Genomic DNA, 24,727 nt, shown 5'->3' with positions numbered 1-24,727 from the left:
TGGATCAAACCACTGCCATTCCTGTAGATGGGAGATGGATACTTCAACTTGGTAGCAGGAGGATGGCGAGAAAGACCTTGAGACCATAAGGATTGTTGTAATTTATGTCAGAAATAAGTGGCAGACAAAGCTGTTTTTCCGCAGGAAAGTGATGCGCTTGAAGATCAGATCAGTTTTTAGGCATTCTTTTTTTTCACGTATAAGTAGAGGTAAGCAATAAAAAAGAAGGGAATTCCTTAAATCTTTATGGTTCTTGGACACATTGTTTGTGAGAATGAGTGGGTAGATTAATTTAAAGGAGTGAGAGCCAGCTTTCTGTATATTTTCACAGGAGGACTTCTCTGGGGCAGCATTCTCTATTGCGGGATGGCATGTCTGAATTTTAGATTAAGATGGGGAGTACTAGCAAGAAAAAACAGAAGCTGACCAGGACTGAAGTTATAAATAGAGAACTTCCAGTGTCAATTATAGGGTACAGGAGATTGAGAAAGCTGAGAATGGGGAATAGACTGTTTCTGGCAGGGGGATCTCATCAGGATAGAACAATACGTTTTACTTAGATAGTCCCACCAAAAACGACCTTAGATGACAACAAAGGAGCAATTTCCTGAAAAAAAATGGGGTAATAGATTAAGGAAAGGGAATTCTAGGAAGGCATCATTCACTTAGAGTGAAGAGAGGGAAGTCACACTGGAAGGATGACAACTTCCATGTTAAAGCAATGAGTGAAGAGAGAGGGATCAAGTGTAATCTAAAAACTCCAAGACAATGAAGAGTTGTCCGTAGTGGAAGGGGAGTCTTTCTTTATTTCCCCACCTCACAATAAAGTGAGTGCCACAATACTAATATTAAGATTATGCTCAATATTGTAGAGAATTCTACTACAACTATTAAGGTCTTTGGTTATTCCCCTCAGGAGAGAGTCCTATAATTTCAGTGCAAACTAGGGTCTTTTTAAATTTCCCAAACCTTACAAGTCCTTCTACTGATAGAAATGCAATGGGTCCTTTCTACTGTTTTTGCCCCATTACTGTCCCTCTCAAGTGAATCATTTCACCGCAGAGAAAAGTATTTTCCCATTCCCTAAGCTTACTTTATTGAAAGTCTTGTTGCCCCTCTCAGCCCTTCTTCCATTCTAGTGAAAGCCATAGCCAGTCCTTCAGTTCTTGTGGCCAATTGAAGGAAGTTCTATCGTTTTAGTGGTTACAACAAATACAGTCAAATTTCCATTTCCATGCCCAGACAAAGTTGTCCAATGTGATATGTATTTCGGTTTCTTCCTATGGTAAGAAAATGGCAGTTGTCCCTTTGTTGTTACAAGCTCTGGGTCAGATAGAGGAGGGCACCCAAACTTAAAGGGTTATGGCCTCTGATGTGGACCTCTACAAGAGTTAATTAAATGTCTATGTTTCTCAAATTGCTTTGTGATGTGCACCGTCTCTGTCCTAGCTCAACCACAAGCATGAAAAGGGTGTGGCTTCAGAACAACCTCAACTCAGTGCATAGTGGAGCATGTCAAAAGAGGCTTCTCAGCTGTGTTGGTTTCCAGAGCACCCGGCAGGTACTGTAGTTGACAGAGGACCCAGCAGCAATTGCATTGCGGAGATGATGGGGCAACAATGGCAGGACACTGGTCCTTAACATAAGAGGAGAGGGTGGGCTGATGAAGGAGGCACACAGAGGGAGCAGGAACAAGAGTCTGCCCAGCCTCCCAAGTAACCACGTAGGTAGTCAACAGGAAACCACTGAAGGGGCATGTGGTATTGCTGACTCACCAGCTCAAGGCATGCAGGTGTCAGCTTGTCGTCTCTGCACTGCCCCAACACTCCAAGTTCATCGTCCTGTGGGCTCCAAGTGGATCTGTTCCTAGGTGAGTAGCTATCACTATTTTAGGTCCAGTTGAAGTCAAGCAGACACTCCTTCCCTAAAGGTCCTCGATAAGCACATTTTCAAGGGAGGATGGCAGGGGCCTAGATGAGATTTACATGAAATTTGATCCCTAGTTTTAACAGCTTGACGCAGAGCTTCCTCGCCATTATTCATCTTGGATGTTCTTTAAGAAATGTCAAAATGTATAGGGCTAGGATTTTAATAAAAGAACACCTTGGCGTACATTTAGTATTCACACTATATCAGGGGGAAACATGGATAATATTTATTGTTACATATGGGTATTTGCTCCATCTTTAGCATCTTTCTTTCATTTCTTTCCAGGTAGATGCCACCAACCTACCCTTCAGACACAGTTGTACAGTTTACGTGCCCGTCTTAATGTACCCTGTAGTAGGAAATGTTGACAGCCCCACTGTCAAAAGCATTTGAAAAAAACTGAAAATATAGTGTTATTGTAGAAATATAACATAACCTCTGAAATAGATTGTACAAGGGACACAGAATGCATGCAAGTGGTTATATCACCATTTTGGAACAACGCACACAATTTCATAGCTCGGGGTTTTAATACCATTACTATTTTGTACTGAATGTAAGGTTATTCTAGTTGACGCACAACTTGATGAGGAGTTCAAATTTAAAGAGGGCCAAGGAAGGAAAGGGTTATACGATTCTAGTTTAGCCCAGGAATACAGAGGATCTCATCTATGACTTGTTGGTTTTATACCAACCTAGTGCTGTGGTTAAAATTCATTGCCATGAAATAATTTCCTTTATTTTTTTTCTTCGATAGACTATTTCCACCGAGCTGCTTCCTTCTGTGCATAACTAACCTAAACTAAGTCAATACAAATAACATGTGCAACATTCTCGTTTAACTGCCACTGAGACAGACTGCTTCTTTTGCATTCTAGACTTCGATGAATGTAATGCACAATCATTTGGTAACTTGGAAAACTGGACAAGTCACTGGGAAAGCTCCATGTTTGTTTCAGTCTTTTAATCCCAAAGCAAACAGCTACAAAATGGCACCACTATCAGCTCGAAAGGTTCATTTGGCTTTTTGCTACCCTATCAATCAATCAATCAATATCTATAAAGCGCTGCTTATCACCTGATAGGGTATCCAGGCACTTGCAGGACCCGGACAGGTCATTTGAACAGCCAGGTTATGAGAGTCTTTCGGAATTCCGGAAGTGAGGTGATGGCCCTGAGCTGCGTTTCAGGTCTCTGCCATGTTGTAGCAGAAGGAGAATCCCCCACTTCTGCTTCAGTGGATGCGTGGAGCGTAGGTTAGGGATAGGGAGACCGGGCGTATTCTTATCGACGGTAGATAGAAGTTGAGTCAGTGGCTGAGGTAGGCGGATCCTTGGTTGTGTAGAGCCTTGTGTGCATTGGTCAACATCTTGAATTGGCATCTCTGGAGCCAGTGGATTTGCTTGTGGTAGGGTGTGATGTGGGTTAGTTGGGGGAGGTCGAGGATGAGCCTGGCTGCAGAGTTCAGTATAGTTTGAAGTCTCTGTAAAAGGTGTGCAGTGATTCCTATGTAGAGCGTTGCCATAGTCCAGATGCCTGGTGATGAGGGCCGGTGTCATGGAGTGTCTCATGTGCAGGGTGAGCCACTTTAAGATATTTCATAGCATGCAAACAGGCGGAGGAGACAGCCTTGATCTGAAATTTCATGGTGAGATTATCAATGATGATTCAGTGTTTTCCCAGGTTTTACTGTTGTTGCCGAAGATCAGTACTTCGATCTTGCCTATGTTTAGCTTCAGGCAGTTTTTCTTCATCCAGTCGGCGACACTTGTAATGCAGCTATGGAAGTTGGCCCTGGTGGTGGTAGGATCATCGGTGAGGGAGATGATGAGTTGGGTGTCGTCTGCATAGGATATTATGTTGTGATGGTAGGATTTAACATTGTTGGCCTGTGGGGTCATGTTCTTGGATTTGGAGGTGAAATGTGGTTGGCGGATCCTTTGGGCTCTTCGGGTGAGAAGAAAACAAGTTACTTGCCTGTAACTATAGTTATCCAGTATTGGTATCTTCCATAGATTCACATGCGTGAATCGTTCCCCGTCGAGGGAGTCCCAAGGTAAATAGAAAAGTAGTGCCAAAGGTAAATAATAGTAGTAGGCCTCAAAGAAAAGGCCTGAGGCCTAGATCTTAGTAGCCTATCTCCATTATTATGCTAAAAGAACCAAAAGATTGGTCCCAACCAATCAGCACCCTCTAGAACAGTTTCTCAGATTTTCATTAGCACTAGTGGGAAATAAGTATCCCAAAACTATAGAGAACTGACTCTCCGGGGAGGAGGGTGGGTGCATGTGAATCTATGAAAAATACCAATACTGGATAACTGGTTAGACTGGTTGGATAGTGGAGAAGTGTGGCTCACTGGTTAGAGGAGGCAGACCTGGAAGCAGAGGTCAGCCTGGGACCAGGGTTCAATTCCCGGCTCGGCGGGGTCTTGAGTCCTAAAATGTCCATGGACTCGACAATTCTCGCTCCGGTGCCTACTCGATTCACGGGTTCACACTCTGCGACTCTGGGCAATAGCTTGCTTAATCTCCACAACGGCCCCTCGCGGTGGGATGCCTGGCTTTCACCTTGCGGATACCCTGCCGGGGTTATCTCACAGGGGAATACCAGGACGGGTTCCCTAAGCAAGCGCTTAGAAACCGCTTGGTGATTTGCGCTATATAAATTCCTGTACATTTACATTTACATTTACATAACTGTAGTTACAGGTAAGTAACTTGCTTTCTTATCCAGTATTGGGTTATCTTTCATGGATTCACATGCCTGAATCAGAGTAGTGAGCAATATACCAAGTATACAGTCGGTTGCGTATGGTGGGAGACTTGTGCTGATAAACTCCCAATAACATCCATAAATCGTCAACAAAAGGTATAATAAACCAAACCGTACAATTTAAAAGCATGACCTATAAATAGGAAAATGAAACATGCATAGTAATATATCTTCTATGGATATGCAAGACATTTTGCACATATGTATACAATAAACATATTATAATTGCAGAAATTTGTTTGCATCGTGAACAATGACAACCATAGGTAGTATGTAAAAGACCGAAAGGTACCTGAAAAACTGGTCTGAAAGAAAAAGATGGCGCAGGACGGCCTGTCCAACCGCTGCATCCTCTTGATGTGTCGATTGAAGGCAATAATGCCTTGTGAAAGTGTGGACATTTTTCCATGTTGCAGCATGACGGATATTTTCTAGAGTCACTCCAGCAAACAATTCTGTCGATGCTGCCATAGTTCTTGTGGAGTGAGCCTTGACTCTCCTTAGCAATGGCCTGTTAGTCTTGTCATGGCAGAAATGGATTGTAGATGCTATCTATCTTGCAATTGTGGCCTTTGTGACTGCAGTTCCCAGAGTAGCTTGTCCGTAAGCTACAAACAACTGGTGATGTCAAGGGAATGTAATGTTCTTTCCACTGGTGTAGACGGATTTGGAAAGAAAGTGCGTAACCTCACAGGCTCATTGAGGTGAAATTGTGACAGTACTTTAGGTATAAATGTAGGATTAGTCTGGAGGGTCACATGATCCTGAGAGAAATGTAGAAATGGTTCCTTTATAGTGAAGGCTTGAATTTAGCTTTCTCTCCTAGCAGATGTTAGAGCTAGAAGTAAAGCAACTTTCCACGTGAGAAACTGGAGCTCGGCCTTGTGAATCGGCTTGAATGTGTGCTTCATTAACTGCGTTAGGACAGTGTTAAGTTGCCACTCCGGTGGAGGAGGCTGCACCGGAGGAAACACTCGGAAAAGACCTTTCATGAATTGTTTGATTGATGAGGATGAACGTAAAGAAGGAAGCTTAGCACCTTTCCTGAATCTTGAAAGTGTGGCTAAATGGATGTCCAAACCTCGCCAGATGCAGCAAATAAGGGAGAATTTGCTCTGCAGAAAATTCTACTGGGTGAACCTTGTTGGTCTTACACCAACAGCAAAATCTCTTCCATTTCAGACGAGAAGTCTTAATCGTGCTCTGAGCTCAGGATTTAGTTCAGATGTCACAACAGTCCTGAGGGATGTCAAGGTCCTTGAATTCTAAGAAATCAGGAGCCATGCGTGTAAATGTAGAGACTGAGGTTCTGGGAGAACCACCTGCCCTCTGTTCCTTGACAACATGGTTGTGTTGGAAGAAGACGGATCGTCTGGTCCTAGGATAGTAATAGCAGCTCTTTGAACCAGTACTGGCGTGGCCACCGGGGTGCAATCAGGATGAGACAGCAGCCCACCAGCCTCATCTTGCGTAACACCCTCGGGATCAGAGGTATTGGGGGAAAAGCGTAAGCACAAATCCCTGACCATCCCATGGACAGAGCATTCCCCCTTGATCCCTGTTGAGGATATCTGCTGGCGTAATATCAGCATTTCTTGTGCTTCGTTGCAAACAAATCCAATGTCGGCTTGCATCAAGTCTGGAACACCCTGTTCACTTGAGTGCGCTCTAGCTCCCACTCGTGGCAGTCCGATAGGCAACCTGCTGAGCGTGTCCACCAGAGTATTGTGTAGGCCTCTGACATGTTCCACTTTGAGGGTTATGTTGTGCAGTGTGACCCATTCCCACAACTCTTGAGCTTCTCTTGACAAAGTTGCCGATCTTGTTCCTTCTTGCTTGTTCACATAACCCATGCTGGTGGTATTTTTGTTCCGAACCAGTACTGATGAACCTGCGATCCTTGGAAGGAAAGCTTGCAGGGATAGAAAAATTGCTCGTAATTCTAGTCTGTTGATGTGTTGTCGTCTGTACTCTTGAGACCACTTACCTAGTATCTGTAAATCCTGGAGATGACCTCACCATCCTTACATGGAGGCATCCGTTGTCAGAACAAAATCCGGAATATCCTGTATGAAAGTGAGTCCTTCTGCTAAATTGGCTATCTGAGACCACCAATGTAGAGGGTTCACCATGTGTGGCGTGACCTTGATGGTGTCGTTGAAGGAACCCACGGCTTGCTGCCACTGAAGATGCAGCTCTTTCTGTAGAGGTCTCAGTCTGAGTCGTGCCAAAGGGATGAGATTTATGGCCGAAGAGCACATTCCCAGGAGCAAAGCGAACATGCGGACAGAAACAGACTTTTTTCTTGAAATCTGAGTTGCCAGCTTTTGAAGACGAACCTGTCGTTTGTGAGATAAGAATGCCTTGCACTGGACCGTGTCCAGAAGGGCTCCAAGAAATGGAAGGACTTGCATTGGATGTAATTGGGATTTGTTTTTGTTCAGAGTTAGTCCCAGAAAGTTGAAAAGATGACGAAACGTTGCAGTGGTAATCTTGACTGCTTGTTCCGAAGAACCTTTGATTAACCAATCGTCCAAATACGGGAATACTTGGATTCCCTGGGATCTTAACGCTGCCGCTACAGGAGCTAGGCACTTCGTGAAAATCCTTGGTGCCGATTTTAGCCCAAACGCAAGCACTTTAAACTGATAATGGGCACCAACCACAGTGAAGGGGAGATATTTACCATGTTTGGGATGGATTGGGATGTGGAAGTAAGCGTGTTCCATATCCAGAAAAGCCATAAAATCTCCCTCATTTTGGCAATCTAGAATTTCTGAAAGTGTGACCATGCGAAGTCCTTGTTTTTTGAGGAAAAGGTTCAGGTTGTGAAGGTCTAGGATCGGTCACCATTCCCCTGATTTCTTTTTGATCAGGAAAAAACGAGAATAGACACCTGTCCGTTGATGATGTGATGGGACCTTCTCTATAGCATTTTTGAGGAGCATTGTAAAAGCTTCTTTGAATAGTAAGTGAAGACGAGGGGGAGGGGGACCCATGGGCAGAGTGGTAGGTGGCTTGGTGACAAATTCTAGGGTATGTCCGTTGTTCACCAGGTCTAGAACCCATTGATCGGAGGTAATTTCTCGCCACTTGTCCACAAATGTTGACATTTTCGCTGTTGTGATTGGCGCCCTGTGGAGATCACTGCTTTCTGTTAGCGTCTCACCCTTGATTCTACGATTGTTTCCGACCGCCCTGACGAGAGAAACTAGTTGTATTGGATTGCCAGTGTGAAGATGATTGATAATTCTGTCTATATTGAGGCTGGTATTGTCTGTTCTGCTGGTTTTGAGATCCTCCTCTAGAGGAAAACCCACGCCCCTTGCGTCTCTGAAGGTTGTGCGCTTGTATTGCAGGTTCTGCGCTTGTATTGCAATGAACCCAAGGATCTTGCAGTGTCTGTATCTGTTAATATTGCCTGGAGGGCTTAATCGATGTGTTTCCCAAACAACGATTCGCCATCATAGGCCATGTCCAGTATTTTTGGCTGGACTTCAGGTCTGAAAGTGGTGGCTTTAAGCCAACCCTGGCGTCTGAGTACTGCCGCCCCAGTCAATTGTCTAAAATTGGTATTTACAATGTCTAGTGCGCAATCTATTGTTTCAGATGCCGCACGTTCTCCCTCCAGTAAGATCTTCCGTCCTCAGGAATGAGCTCAATCAACCCAGCCATATCTGACCACATTTGGCGATCATAATGCCCTATGATCGCTAGGGAGTTAGGTGCCCTGATGGATGCAGCTGCCATAGTTGAAAACTTCTTGCCAATCCGATCAAGACAACGTCCCTCCTGGTCCGGCGGTGTAGAAATGGGGGTTGCCGGGTTCTTAGATCCTTGTTGGACAGCCTGGGAGATGACCGAATCTGGCCGAGGGTGCCCAATGAGACAGGATGGACTGTTGGCCGGAGCACGATACTTCTTACCTATCCGCGGAAGCACTGCTGGCACAGAAGCAGGAGTTTTCATGATTTTGATACCTTCGTTCCATATATAATCAATTATAGGAACGGCCCTGGCAATTTTTCTGGATTCCTCTTTAAAGTCGTAAAGGGAACATTCTGTTTGTTCAATGGTGACAGGCAGTTGAAATCTAGCAGTGGCTCACTGCATGAGATCATGAAATCTTCCTATATCCTCTGGTGGCGAATCCGATGGAAGATGAGTCAGTGGAGAAGGCATAGGGATAATGTAAGAATCCCAAGGATCTACATGAAGATTCTCTGGCAATTCACCTTCTTCAACTTCCTCATCAGAGGATGTGTCCTGACCTAAATGAGGGTCTGGAAGTTGGTGCTCTTGCTGAGGTTCTGGAAGTGGAGGCGTTGGAACTGGAGCATCAGGTGGAGGCAAAGGGTCCGGAACTACCACAGGTGTAGGTGGGATTTGTGGAATAACTTGCTGCGGGGGAAACTGCTGTCTGTAGTCTGCAAGCATAGCTTGCAAGTCCTGTATAAGACTTGGAGGGAGGTGGCTGGTGTCACTCTGGCGTGACTGCCTATGATACACTTTATGATGCGGGACGACAATATCCTCTTAATAGTATTGTTCGTGGTAATCCTCCTCCTCTTCCTCATCATCCTGATATTTGATGTGAAGCTCAGAAGGATGATGAGCTATCCCAAGTGGTCCTTCGTCCTCCTCCTCATCGTCGTAATCATCATCCTCTTCCTGCACATATGTTTCGAGGAGATGTGATGGAGTAAGAGGGGAAATATTGCAGTATTCATGTCTTTGAAACGTCTTGAGTTGAAAGCTCCTAGATGGAACAGGCGCTGAATAAGTTGGAACGACAGTCAATGCCGTAGATGGAACAGATAAGTCCCCAGTCGATGGAATGGTCGTTGACGGGCTCTCCGTCGATGGACTTGTCGCTGACGGGCTCTTTGTCAATGTCGTCGGTGGGATTTGAGTCGACGGGCTCGACGTAGACGGCCTAGGCTTCGATGATGGCAAGATCCGTATTCAACCTCAAGATAGCAGACATCCACGACAGCTTCAACTCCCAGACAGCCCCAACAGACAGCAACACAACAGACAGCAACACAACAGACAGCAACACAACAGACCCACCGCACACCATCGACCACGACCCCCTGCTAGCCTGGGCCAGCGTGAGCATTGATGACACCATCAAGACCATGCGCACAATCCATTCCGGCTCTCCGTCAGACCCATTCCCGCACCACGTCTTCGACAGAGCAAGCAGCTCCATCGCACCCCACCTGCGCAACGTCATCAATCTCTCCCTCGAGACCGCGACCTTCCCAGTGATCTGGAAACACGCTGAGATCAACGCCCTACTCAAAAAACCTAAGGCAGACCCAAGAGACCTCAAGAACTTCCAGCCCATCTTTCTGCTCCCCTTCCCGCCCAAGGTCATCGATAAAACCGTCAACAGACAGCTAACCCGATACCTCGAAGAAAACAGAATCCTGGACCCTTCCCAATCAGGGTTTCGCAGCAACCACAGCACCAAGACTGCCCTCATTGCCGCCAACGATGACATCAGGACCCTGCTGGACAACGTCGAGAGCGCAGCACTCATCCTCCTAAACCTTTCAGCCACCTTCTACACCGTCTGCCACCGCACACGCAGGGATCCGAGACAAGGCTCTGGATTGGACCACCTCCTTACTCTCCGGCAGAACTCAGAGAGTCCGCCTCCCCCATTCTGTTCTAAAGCCTCCAAGATCATCTGCGGCGTACCCTAGGGATCCTCTCTCTGCCCGACGCAGTTCAACATTGACATGGCCCCGGTCTCACACGTAGCACGACTTCAACATAATCTCCTACGCTGACGACACTCAGCTGATCCTCTCCCTCACCAAGTACCCCATCACCGCCAAAGCCAACCTCCACTAAGGAATGAAGGCCGTCGCCGACTGGATGAAGACCAACCATCTGAAGTTGAACTCGGGCAAGACGAAGGTCCTCATCCTCGGCTCCAACCCTTCAGCCTGGGACGACTCCTGGTGGCCGACGGCACTGGGGGCAGCCCCGACACCCACCGACCACCCACGCAACCTGGGAATCATCCTCGACTCAACGCTCTCAATGACCAAGCAAGTTAACGCCGTCTCCTCCTCCTGCTTCAGCATCCTCTGCATGCTCCGCAAGATCTACAGATGGATCCGACAGATACAACCACCGGTGGGAGATCCTTCTCCCACCTCGCCGCCAAGACATGGAACACCCTCCCAAGACCTGCTGACCTTCAGGAGGATACTCAAGACCTGGCTGTTCGATCAGTAGTGCCCCTCCTCCCCCCAGCCCCTTGAGACCCTCACGGGTATGTAGTGCGCTTTATGAATGATTGATTGAAGGCTTCGTTGACGAGATTTTTGTCGACGGGGCAGTCGTGAACGGGACATTCGTCGACGGTGCAGTAGACACCTGCGTCTCAGTTGACGATACAACTCTCGTCAACGGTGGAGGCTTCGTCGATGTGGACTTCGACGCTGATTTCGACGACGAGGTCTTCGTCGACGGTCTTTTTTGACAGGATAGTAATCCTGGTAGACAATATAGGAGAGGTGATAGACGTCTGAGATATTGTCCATCGACAATGGAGCAGAAGAAGTGACAGAAACCGTCGACGGGGGGAGGGAAAGCCAGAGATTTTGAGAGGCTTTTACTTACTGTTTTAGAAGATGGCTTCTTAGAGTCCTTGACAGCAGAAGTCTGAGGAGACTGCGCAGGCCCAGAGGAAATTAAAGGAGACCTCTGAGAAGGGCCAGAAGTAGAGTGGGAGGACTGTCCTGAGATCTGGCTCTCTTGCTGTAAATTGAGGCTCTATCATCCTCTTTAGCCGAAGAGGATATAAGCCACAACAGGACTCTTGCCTCCCTATCCCTAAGGGTTTTAGAAGGGAAGTTACGGCACATTCTGCAATCTTTTGCCTCATGCTTAGGGTAGAGGCAGTAGATGCAGTCCTTATGTTGGTCATCAACATGGGCCCTCTTCTTGTTGCAGGTTCTGCAGTGCCTAAACAAGGCCTTCTTGTCAGACATCATGGAAAATAGAAGAAAACTGAGTGGCCCTCAGAGAGACTCCCTTCCACACGAAGTGCGGTGAAAATCTGAGGAGAAATGGCTCTGCTGAGAGTGTTCTAGAGGGTGCTGATAGCTGATTGATTGGGACCAATCTTTTGGTTCTTTTAGCATAATGATGTAGATGGGCTACTAAGACCTAGGCCTCATGCCTTTTCTTTGGGGCATACTACTATTATTTACCTTTGTCACTACTTTTACCGTGGGACTCCCGCCTCGGCGACAGGGAATGATTCAGGCATGCGAATCTATGAAAGATACCCCAATACTGGATAAATGAGGGGATTCTTCTGAGTGCATACCCTTGGATGCCAATGTGGTGGTGTATTTCGATCAGCATGTAATGGGATACGGTGCCGAAGGCTGCCTGGAGGTCGAGGAGGTTCAGGGCCACTGACTCTCCTCGCCCTCTGATTTAGTTTTACACTCTCTATTAAAAGCAGTGTGAAAGAAGAAAGGAAATCAGACTTGTTTCTGACTTAACTAAAATAGCTGCTGAGAGATTGATACTGGAGATGGGAGGCGGCGGACTAGCAAAGGAAAAGGAGATGCAACTCAGAAGAAATGATTAGGTAATTTCTGGATTGGAAACTAAAATAGGAGGCAGCATTGGGAAAAGTGTGTTGGAGTTCGAAGGAAGAGAAGGGAGATGAAGCATTCAGGAGCAGAGAAGTATGGACAATCCAGCGCAAGGGTTGAAGAGCCAAGTGAGGGGAGTACAGCAGGATGACAACAACAGGTGATCCAGTGAGAGGGAACTGGAGGAGTGAGAAGCCAGGATGGTATTTCTAAGGGTATCCAAGCAGACAGGAGGAGAGAGGGCAAGATGATCTGTAGGCAGAGTACTTTTTATGCTACTGAATACAGCTGCGTGAAGGAGATATAGGATTTGCATTCCCCGCTCCCACAGTACAGTTGAGGGACTTACCTGAAAGGGGCATGATAAGATCATTTATAAGTACATGGACACAGAAAGGAAGAACTGAAGACTGAGGCTAGGTGAGAGCTGATGCCCTGGTAGAAATGATTACAGCGTTGTTGGTGGTGGAAACAGTGAACCCCTTGGCAGGGTTGTCACAGATCTTTTTAAGTTCTTTTTAAGGGAAAGCAGGGAATTAGTGTCCAGTGAGAGAAACGAGAATGATTACATACAATCCAAGGAAGGGTTCAGGAGAACAGGTCTATTTTTTTTAGAACATGCTGAAAGCCAGAAAATTAATTGCACAACTACACTTCTGGAAACTACATAAATCCTTTCTACTTCTTTTTCGGTCAGTGTTGGTTGTGAATGCTGATCCTGTAAGAAGCAGTTTCCAAAGCAATTCTTAGATTCTGGAATCCAAGAAGTGCTAGAACGGACAAGAAAGACCAATGGTATTTTCTTTCTATGCGCAAGCACGCAGGATTTCATCTCAATCAAAAATCAACAGGTACCCTCTGACTTCCACTTCAGAACACATCTCAAAACTCTACTCTTCTGCGATGTAATCTCCCAATTACAGTTTGCATAAGAGGAGTACCCACCTTGCATTTTCTGCTAGTACATTATCAGATGCCCTACTCCAGCCCGGGTTCCTCCCCATGTTCGACATTCAGCATCCCTAAAACAATTGTTTATTGTGGAGCACTCCATTGCTAGCTTTGCACTATATACGTACCATATAGATAGATCAAAAACAAGAACAAAATACATACTTGTCTAATATGCACTGCACCAGCAAGCTCTCCACATCGGCAACATCTATGTTTAGCTCCTACAAAAGAAGATGATTTTATTCACAGTTTGGTCATATTCAAACACTTGTTAAAAGAAAGCAGACAACATGGTATAGAGAATTCTTTTACAAATTGCTGTGCTTTTCACTACAATTAGTTGCAGGTAGCATCAAGCACAAGTGTCTCATTTGTACCTTTTATTTCAAAAGCAACTTGCAAGCACTAAAACAGTGTTCATGTACACAAGGTGTTTGAAACCCTCATCCACAAATTACTAGAGTTTATATGGCATACAGTACCTTTCGCTGGGCATTATAGGGATACTGCTAGCTAACGTGGAGTTCAATGACCAAGTAGAGGATAAAGACCGCAGGCAAAGATCCTTGATAATGTAATGGAACTCCGTAGTGACTTGCAATGTTGTTTATTCTTACGGCAGAGGATACTGTATTCTGTATAATACATGGTCACAGTCACAATACTCAAAAACTGCTTAAATACTTGGTACCTTGCTCTATTCTTTTTATTAAAAATAAGAGAAAAAAGTAGATGATGTAGTGTAAATAAGACTACAGCTAAATTATACATTTGTTGCAAAAAAGATATTACAATCTGTTTAATGCAAGTCTGATTAAAAAATGCTGTAGCTCTTGCATCTGGGAGATGTATGGCGTAGACAGGCAATGCTCACGTTCCCCGAATTGCAGAAAGAATATCAGTTAGCGGATACAGAACACTAAAGGTACCTGCAGATGAAACACGCACTGGGTAGACACCTTAAAAGCGGGGAACAGATACCCAAATACCGAATATAGTCCTCTAGAAGACAGATTACTACTGGACCCGATCCCGGAAAAAGCACTATCGTTCATAATAACGCCCGGACTCCCTTGTGCAGCTGAAGGAGGCATGGGAATCCGATGTTGGCCTGCTGGAGGACGACGATTGGGTGGAATTGGTGCAAAGCCCTAGCGAAGTAGCGATCAGGGCAAGGTTCAGACTGGTTCAATTGCGAATCATACACAGATCTTACTCCACCAGTGTGCTCATGTTCAAGCTGGGGCGCATATTTATAGAAAATTGTCAAAGGGGGTGCAATCAGTGGGGGTACCTTCTTTCATATTATATTGGAGTGCCCGATCATACAGCGGTACAGGCAGTGGTGACGCAAATAATGTTGGCGGTAGTGGGACAGGAAGTATCGATGGATGCCAGGTGGCATGTGTTATGTATAACAGGGGAACAGACATGGCCAAAATACCCGCAAATTTGGCTGCTGGTGGCGGCAATGGTGACCAAAAGCAATATTGCGGGGCATGGGAGCAGTACAGCCACCGACAGTGAAATGCTGGAAGAGGGATATGGATTGGTGCTGCGCAGCCGAAAAAACTGTATACAAAGGCAGGCAGTGTCCCAGGAAATGAGAAAAAGTGGGTCAGAATGGGAAGAGGCACAGAGCGGGAGGGGTAGGTGGCTAGGGATATGTAAAGAGGGGAACCTGACTGAACAGCTGAAGGGGTTATAACGTTTAAATGCTACAGGACATGTACAACCAGATTATGATGTATTTACAAGATTGACTAGCAAGATGTTGTGTATTGAAACTGACGAATGTTCAATAAAAAGTTTATTTTTTCTAAATGCTGTAGCTCAGAATGTGAAGAAACATGCAGAGATTGTATCTTTCCCCAAATAGGGACGGTGGTCTCTACCTGCATGTATCAGCTGCGCAGGATTAGAAAGGTGGCATACCTCTTAACCCCCGAAGCCCTGATTCTAGTCATCATGGCTCTTGTCCTCTCCCGCTTGGATTTCTCGAACTCTCTCTACCATGGTCTGCCTAAGGTCCTTCTTTCTAGACCACAGATCGTTCAGAACCAAGCGGCGAGACTGGCCTTTGGGATTCCGAAATGGCAATCCGCCAAACCTCTTCTTGCTAAACTTCATTGGCTCTCGGTCACTTCGAGGGAAGCCTTTAAGATCGGCTGCATACTTTTAAATCCCTCACCGGCCCTTGCCCTGCCTTCCTGAAATCCCTCATTTGTCCCTACCGCCCCTCACGTAATCTTAGACCTTCTCACCTCCGTCTCCTGGTTGTCCCCTCCTTTAATCTCTGCAGAACCGGTGGCCGGAGATTTGCTCTCCTGGCCCCCAAATTCTGGAACTCTCTCCCTCCCTCACTCAAATCCTCTAACTCGCTCATTCAATTTCTTAAATCCTTAAAAACCTGGCTTTTCCCACAATCTGGTTAATTCATTTTGCCTCCCTCAGTATCAGATTAGCGCCAGGAAGCTCACGGTGACAGTGCGCTCTATAAGCACCCCTTAACATAACATAACATAATGATGTGCGGGGGAGAAACATTGCAATGAACACCTTATTTATTTTGATGACTGTTAATTTTAGATAAACAGATCAGAAGAACGAAAAACTGCAGCTGAGACCTGCCTTACACAATGGCCGCTGGCTCTAGTGGCAAGTATTAGAATGTCAAACACTTTCAGGGTGGGATGGGAGGGTTTGGGTCTGGGGTGGGATAGGATGGGGTTTTGGAACTTTTTTTTCTTTTCTTACTTTTCGTTTTATGTTATTCTGTTCACTCTGCATACCACGGCTTCCACTACTCAAGTGCCCGTATTCTCTTCTTAATTACAAACTCACGTAGTGGGTCTGGTAGGAAAACTCACAAGAAGTGTATAGATATAAATGGAAAGACAGATCCAAAAAAGTTCATACAACTGCTGATGTACTTTGCCATGAACAGATGCCTCTATTATCCTACTAATGTCATTGCATACGACAGGGTCCTCATGACTAAGCTGACAACTCAACTATGACATGGTTACCCTCAACAGGTCCACTGGTACGTAACAGTCTTAAGGTATTATCATTGAATGTAAAAGGCATTAATCACCCTATCAAGCGGCAAAAGATACTCTACTATGTCCAAAAACAAAAGGGAGATATTGTTCTCCTTCAAGAGAAGAAGATTGATTCGAAACACTTCAACTCACTTATAAGTAAAGCGTACGGCGAGGTTTCAGGTTCTGAAGCTTTAGGTAAAAAGAATGGGTTTCTGACTTTAGTGGCAAGGAGATCCAATATCGATATACTGTTTAATACGTCTGATACTAAGTGGAGGTGGGTTTCATCAAAAATGTCCAAGAACAATAAAGAATTCTACGTCACTAACATCTATGCCTCTAACAAGGACGAACCAGACTTCGGGAATGAGCTAAGTAACCATTTCAAAACGATTCCAGAGACTGCAATGCACATAGTTGCTGGTGATTTTAACTTACCCCTTGACCCGACATTAGACAGGGACTTCAAATGTTCTTTTCGACCCAATAACTCTCACAAAGCCCTTGTTAACCTCTGCTCACGCTTTAACCTGATAGATTCCTGGAGACTACACAACCCCTCTGAAAGGGACTACACTTCTTACTCCACACCACATAACACCTACTCACGCATTGATTATCTTCTCTCTGGCCATGCCATCTCCAGAATAGAAGACACCTCGATTGAACCGAGAGTTATCTCGGACGACTCTTGTATCACTTTGTCCCTGACTGAACTGAATTCTACCAAAAAGCAAAATATACGGAGCTTCAATAATGAGGTATTAGAAAAAGATTATTGAAGGAGTAATAATGGATTATCTTACGAACAACAAGGATGGTGAAACCTAGCACCTTGCACGCTTGGAAGCTCTCAAGTGCACAGTCAGAGGAGAAATCATTAAAATCAGAACGGCAATGAATAGGGAATACAACAGCAGCCATGAAAAACTAGAGCAAGAATTAGCCATACTTGAAGGGAAACATTATCTCTAGGGATACCTCATTCCTAAATGAAATGGTGCAAAAGAAATATGAATATAATAGGATAGTTAGCGACAGAGCTGGCGTTAAGGTTAAACAAATAAAAAAGCTCCAAACTATGTGAGTCTAATAGAGCAGGGAAGAGCCTTGCTTCGTACCTAAAATTTAAACTGCAGAAAAATACAATTCAGAACATTACGGACCAGACGGGGATAGTTCACTCTGACCCAGATAAAATCGCACTTTCAAATACTTTTATAACACCCTGTACAGCAGAAACCGGGATCTTGAAGGCTCTAGGAGACAAGACTACATAGAAAAATGCACGCTTCCAGCACTAACAGAACAAGAACAGGCAGAGCTCAGCAGACCTCTCGCTTCCCATGAAATAGATACTGCCATCAAGACTCTAAAACTTGGGAAAGCCCCTGGCCCGGATGGGTTTAATGCAAAGTTTTACAAATGCTTTTCATCAGTTCTAACACTTTTATTAAATTTATACCAAGAATTCTATACTTCTGGCCAAATTAACGGTACTCCGGCAGAAGCCATCATAGCTGTGATTCCTAAAGAAGGGAAAGATCAAACACTTCCAAAAATGTACAGACCAATTTCCCTGATTAATTTAGACTGCAATTTATATGCTATGATCCTTGCCAAACGTCTCCAAAAACTCCTACCCAAACTCCACCCCTCACAAGTGGGCTTTCGAAAGAATAGAGTCTCCAGTGACAATAATCGTATACTCTCTCATATTTTGGAGCAGGCTAAACTGACGGACTACCCAACAGTTTCTATCACCTTAGACGCGGAAAAGGCCATCGATAAAGTAGACTGGTCCTATTTAGAAGCGGCCTTAGGCAAATTCAATCTGGGGAAGGGCTTCACACGCATGGTCATGGCACTATATCACAACCCTTCGGCTAAAGTCAGAGCGGGTGGATGCCTATCGTCCTCCTTTAAACTAGAGCAAGGAACTAGGCAGGGTTGCCCTCTTTCCCCTTCTCTATTTTTACTTGTAATTGAAACCTTTCTCTACCACCTTAGAAATAATGACCATATCACAGGGGTTCGCTTTGATGATCACAAGGTCAAAATCACAGCCTATGCTGATGACGTTTTGGTGGTATCTGAGAAATGCTGACTCTGCCATACCGGCACTAATGTCCTCAATAAGAGATTTTGCAAAGGTTTCGGGGTACAAATTAAATAAGGACAAGACCGAAGTAAAACTATTAAACAGCCAGGGTAGCAAAGAAATAATCGGCGATTCCAGTCTACTGTGGCAACCTAAATGCTTCAAGTACCTAGGCCTAGATTTTGAAAAATATCGTATTACCACCTTAAAAACTAACGAAAACTCCTTCTATAAGAAAATCTCTACTCTGACGCAAAAAATGATGATCACCCCCCTAGTCAATTACTTATTGACCAGTAGGCTCCCTATGACGCTGTCCAATGATTTCCTGAACAAAATATATAAGATTTTTAACACGTTCCTGTGGCAAGGCAAAAAACCCAGGATATCACTAACTAAGCTACAACTATCCAAAGATAAAGGTGGTATGGGTCTACCGAACTTCAGAAGCTACCAAGAGGCATATTTATGTAAACAAGGTTCCAATTGGTTAACCCCCCCCATACAGACTACACCCCAGTGTGGTCGGACATAGAAAAAACACTCTCAAATTGTATACCTCGGACGACACTACTAACAATGGATGTCTCCACCTTTCCCTACTCAAAGTACATTATGCTCAACACTAAAAGGTCCCTGTTGCGCCTAGACAAGCTTTCCAAAACTAGAATCAATAAATCCAAGTTGACTTCCTTATGGCATAACACGAGTCTATTGATAGATGGGAGATCACTGTATTGGGAACTAGTCTAAAAATGGATTAAATCTAGTCAGGGACCTCTACACAAACAACCTACCGTTGCCTTTCTCAGACCTCCAGAATCGTCATGATCTTACATCACTGGATTTTTACAAGTTCTTAAAACTAAAGTCCCTTCTAACGCTACGCTCTATCAAACCCAGAGACCCCGCGATAATCCCCAAGATGACCCAACTAGTGAAAGAAGGACACCTTGTTTCTCAGATATACAAGCTTTTTTGTCAAAATCCCAGTAAACAGCACAAGAAGTGTGAGGCAAAATGGGAATCTGAACTTAATTCCTGTAACATCCCATTTGAATGGGAGAAAATTCATTTGACACAATTCACGAACAACATATCACCCATACTATCGCAGACTAAACTAATGCTAATAAATAGGATATATTGGACACCCGAGAGAATATTTAAACCAAACTCAGCGATAGCCCCACGTGCTGGAATTGTAAATCCCACATTGGTAGCTTTGCCCATATGCTCTTTTACTGTCCGAATCTACAATCATACTGGGATAGGATCTACGAGTACATAAATAAGACCTTCCACATCCTCCCCCCCTAGGGACTTTTCCTACATCCTACTAGGAATACTGGATCCTAGGATCAAGGACTTGCAGGATCGCTACCTATTGGACCTTATGCTCACTCTAGCATGTAAAGTTATCCTGAGTAATTGGAAAGACTCCAGTGCAGTATCTTTTAGAGCATGGCAGGAATGGCTCTCCTCCCTAAGAGGAGCAGATAACGAATCTCTACATGCTTCCCCCTGGTGTAAATCCCACAAGAAACTGTGGAAATCCCTTGATGGCTCCAATGCATTCTATGATCCCCCGTGAATACCTCAATTTTTGCCTCAAACTCGTATGCCTTCTGCACACCCCTTCTGTATCGTACCTCTGCTAATACTCTGTGGAATATGTTCTTCACGCTCAGTAACCTGTTAGACGAATGTGAGTGAGCCCTACCGTTGTACAATCTCTTAGACCTTAAGTACCTTCTATCATTATTATTTTCACACTATTATTACTGTTTTTTTACTTTTATTGACTGCTTTATCATTATCATTATAATTATTTCATTGTAATTGCTTTCTCTATTCTTGTTTTTTCCTTGAACATTTGTTTGATTGTTTTCTATAAAACTCAAAAATGATTTGAAATAAAAAGAGAATGTCAAACAGAAGTGTGAGAACTTATTACAGTTGAGCAGCTACGTCACTTTCTTGTTGAAGGTGACTGGAGGCATTACTCAACTCAAATGGAATAAGGAAATTAGAGTAGGGCGTTCATACAGGGATAGCAGGCTCCTGTGTATTAAAATGTCATATTGTAATATTAATTCACATATTGTCAAAACAAAAGAGCTTAAAATGATGGGGCAGAGTTTTGGAACGCACTGTAAATTGGTATATTTTGTTGACTTCCATCACATCCTCCCAAGTCAGGTTCAACACTATTTAATTTCACTCTGTGCGGCTAAGGGTGAAGAATAGTGCCCTTTTAGTTATATGATCTACAACATCTGGTAAGCACTCTCTTGTTACTAATTAATAAATTAATATCCACTTTTGTTCTTCAAATTTGAACTTCAGAATGAAAATTCATACTTTTAGTCTGGAAGCAGTGTGGGGGGATGGCCCCTTCTCCATCGGGAACAAGCACAAAGGCAAAGAAAGCATGACCCCCTTCATGCTCATGAAAAAAACCCCAGTCCATGATTTGGGTAACTTTTTCACCCAGAAAAACAATGGAGAAACGCTCCCAGATAATCAGCCCTTTTCCACACTCTCTGTCCTCCGCCCCGTTAGGAGGACAGTGATGGAGGCCTTTTGCGGTTTATGGATTAAATATTTTTATGGATTTTCAAACAGACAGAGAAAACAAGACCCTCGGCTACTCTACCATTGTGCCAAGGAGACAACAAAGTCGAAACATTGATCGTTACCTCAGGTAATAAGCTTGGAGCGGGTCGACAGATTTAACACAAACAACATAAGTAGAAAACATTCCCATTCCACCCTCCCCTCCCCCACCCCTCTACCCAGCCCTCGTCCACCACAAATAGGAAAAAGGGGGGAAAGTAAGGGGGAGAGAAGACAGGGCAGCGCGCTGGTCAGCAATGCCTGTTATGGCATTTCGTGGAGTCTTTGTTTGGACTCTGCGTGTCAGGGAGCCGCAGTAAGCAGAGATATCTAGGGCATGTCAACTCTCGGAACTCAGACACCAGAAGAGTCAGGAAGGGCCGCCACAGTTCAGGAAACTCCGATCCCCTACCGGCCAATGTAAGGGTAAGTTTCTCCATACCCAACACATGCCAGAGTCTCTGAAGCCAGCCAGAGTGCGTGGGTAATTGGGTAGAACGCCAATGTATCAGTATGTTCTGTATGGCCGTTCCTAGGGCAATCGCCATCAGCCGACCCTTCCGGGATTTAAGTGGATACGTCAATGGGTCGGGCAAACCTAGAAGAAGATATGAAGGGATGCGAGGTAGCTGGGTCTCAAAATGTAGGTCTATTTCATTGAGGACTTGGGACCAGTATGGTTGTATGCAGGTGCAGCTCCAAAGAACTTCTTCTAGTGTCCCTACCTCCCCACACTCCCTCCACCATAAGTCGCTCCGCCGGGGATCAAAGCGATGCAAGCGTTCCGGTATGACCAATAGGTGACAATCTTGGTCAGGGTCTCTCTGAGGACCATATGATAGGCCGAGTGTCGTGCCCTGTGGTAAATTCCCTCCCATTCTTTGTGGCTCAGGGATCGACCCAAGTCTCTCTCCCAACGGGCACGACCCGCATAGTATGTATGGATGGTGTGGGCCAGGAGCATCTTATACAGGTCGGAAATGATTTTCTTGTCAGAGGTGCGTGTTATTAGCCATTTTTCGTAGGGAGTTAGGAGACGCTGTGCCTGCGGTGTAATTTGAGGGTGTAAAGCTCAGTGTCTGATCTGGAGGTATGGCAGACGTTCAGTCTCTGTGAGACCATAGTGTTCCCTGAGCTGTGGAAATGGGATAATACCATTTAAATCGAAAAGGTGGCCCAGTGACCTGCAGTGGGAGGAGCGCAGGCCTTGAAAGGCACGAACATCTGTGCCAGGCTGGAACTCCAGGTTGCCAAATATCGGTGTGAGAGGTGATGGGAAGGTAGTCAATTGAGTGGAGACATTGGTTCGGTCCCAGGATTCCATGATCATGCAAATGATATATGACGCATAAAGATTAGCCGGCCGGTGGTGTTTGAGGAGGAAGGGGACCCCCTGTAATGGTCTGCCTGCTACCGCCTGGTCCTGAAACAGCCAATGCTTCTCTGATTCAAAGCATTGCCACTCTACCAGGTATCTAAGCTGAGCAGCGTGAAAGTATAGCTGAAGATCGGGTACCCCCACTCCCCCCTGCCCCGGCGGGAGGACTGCAACCTGATGTTGGAATCGTGGCTTACGGCCATGCCAAATAAAATGCTATAAGTCCGCCTGAGTCTGTTGGATACATCCCTGTGGAGGACGGAGAGGAAGGGTCTGGAAAATATACAGGTTTTGAGGAAGTATAGTCATTTTGGTGGCCACGATCCTACCCATCCAGGACATAGTGCAATGTTTCCACCTGTGTAGTTCACAACGAATTAGAGTGCGGAGGCCAGAGTAATTAATGTCAGACGTGGCCTGGCTGGTGGGAGCGAGCTGAATGCCTAGGTATGAAATCGGAATCCTCGCCCATTGCATCGGATGTTCCTCCCAAAGGTGAGTGAGGGTGTGTGAGGAAAGGGAGATATCAAGAGCCAAGGATGAATCCATATTAATTTTAAAAGCCTAATCTCTGAGCGAAGCTGTACAATTCAATAAAGAGCTGTGATGGGCTCCGACAATGACAACAGGATGTCGTCTGTGTAGAGACTTATGGTGTGGGTATCTCCCTCGAACTTGATCCCGGTTACGAGAGGGTGCCGTATGACTAAGTGCTAAAGGCTCCATATAGAGTGCAAAGAGGAGGGGTGACAGGGGTCAGCACTGTCTAGTGCCCCTCCCGATAGGGAAACGAGAAGAGGTATGGCCGTTAATTCGGACCGTCGCCATAGGTGAACGGTAGCAATTCAAGATTCGATTGCGAAGTTTCTCATCGAAACCGGCGGCCATTAATACCATCTCCAAATAGGGCCAGTGCACCCATTCAAAGGCCTTCTCAGCATCGATGGCCAGTAGCATAGTAATAATAATAATAGTTACATTTATAGAGTGCATGGTTACACTCGGCCAGTGTGTCCCCCGCGCAGACAGTCGTCAATAAGTTCAAAAGACAACAAGCTGAGGCCCAATGCTTCCGTAGTGAGATTTAATGGCAGTATTACCCAATGCGTTTCGCAGCAACAGCCGCTTGTTCACTGGTGAAATTTCAGCTTCCCTCTGCAGGACCCTCCCAGGGAAAGTGCAGAACACTAGGATGGCCACCCTTGCAAATTTGGAGGAGAATAATTGTGTTGGGAATGCCCCAGACCTCAACCTAAGGTGGTCCTTAGAGATAAGGTGGGTCTCCTGAAGTAAACAGATTTCTGCTTGTGAGTGTTCAAGGTAGTGGAGGACAACTCTGCGTTTGATCGAGTTGTTCAAGCCCTTCACATCCAAAGTGAGGATTTTTAGAGAGTCGTAGGACATCAGAGGGCTGGAATCGGGATAGGACCTGATGTACACTGCTGGCTATAACAACCATCTGAGAACCCAAAAGGGGTCGAGTAGATATGAGCCGACCAATAAATCATAGGGGGAAAACCCTCAGGGGAAAGCCAGGGAAGGTGGACGAGGGAACCCAAACCCAACAACAAAACCCCAAAACATGTCATCAAAAAAAACATCTCCACTAAAAGTGAGGAGACCAAAATCGGGAAAAAAGTCAAGTTACAAGGACAAAGTCCGCCAAACAGGAATAACCAGGAGGTCGTCAGGTGGGGGCACGTGGTGTGACCACTTGGGGGGGGGGGTCCGGTTCCCCCCATCGCCCGCCAGCATTCCAAACCCCAAAAAGAGGCACCAATGCAGTGTCCATGTGAGATTAGTTCTAACAGGTGCAGTCATTGAGCAATGTCCATTACCCGGAAGCGACCAGTAAATAGAATGAGGGGAATCCGTATTGTGACCCTAGGGGAGAGCATTCCCCCACTCGCCTCCCGCCTGGACCCAAAGAGGGAGCAACCCAGATGCTCAAGAAGGCAGCCACAGATTCAAAGCATCACCCAGTGCTGGGACCCTCGGCTGCGATGCCTCCGATGCAGCCGTGAGAGCCTCCTGTTGATTCTTGGCAATTTCATTTTTATGTGGTTTTTGTGTGCGTCGACGTCTGCCTTGTCTCTGCCAACCCGACAGGGATGTCTCAGCCCTAGTATCAGTGCCGTGTTCTCCTTCGTCGTCACTCGATGGGGCAAGGCCCAGCAGTCGGCACGAGTCTATCAATGAGGGGAGTTGCTGAAGTTTGCCATTGAACCGGAAAATTAGGCGAAAAGGAGGTCCCCATGAGTACGGGATCCCCTGATGTCTCAGATGTTCAGTT

At 45.4% G+C, this 24,727-nt stretch overlaps 1 protein-coding gene across 2 annotated transcripts in view; it reads right to left on the bottom strand.

Annotated features, from left to right (window-relative positions):
- Positions 1–24,727, bottom strand: part of COPS2 (COP9 signalosome subunit 2) — a 441,002-nt gene that overhangs the window by 28,684 nt on the left and 387,591 nt on the right. For both annotated transcript variants that reach the window (XM_078684793.1, XM_078684794.1), the window contains exon 12: positions 13,452–13,510. In XM_078684793.1, the coding sequence (XP_078540919.1) occupies positions 13,452–13,510 (59 nt within the window). The remainder of the gene's footprint in view (positions 1–13,451; positions 13,511–24,727) is intronic.

This window comes from Lissotriton helveticus, chromosome 3_2 (genome assembly GCF_964261635.1).
Source record: "Lissotriton helveticus chromosome 3_2, aLisHel1.1, whole genome shotgun sequence".
In the NCBI taxonomy this organism is placed as follows: domain Eukaryota; kingdom Metazoa; phylum Chordata; class Amphibia; order Caudata; family Salamandridae; genus Lissotriton; species Lissotriton helveticus.
Note: the sequence above shows the minus strand (reverse complement) of the source record. Positions and strands in the feature narration are given on the sequence as shown.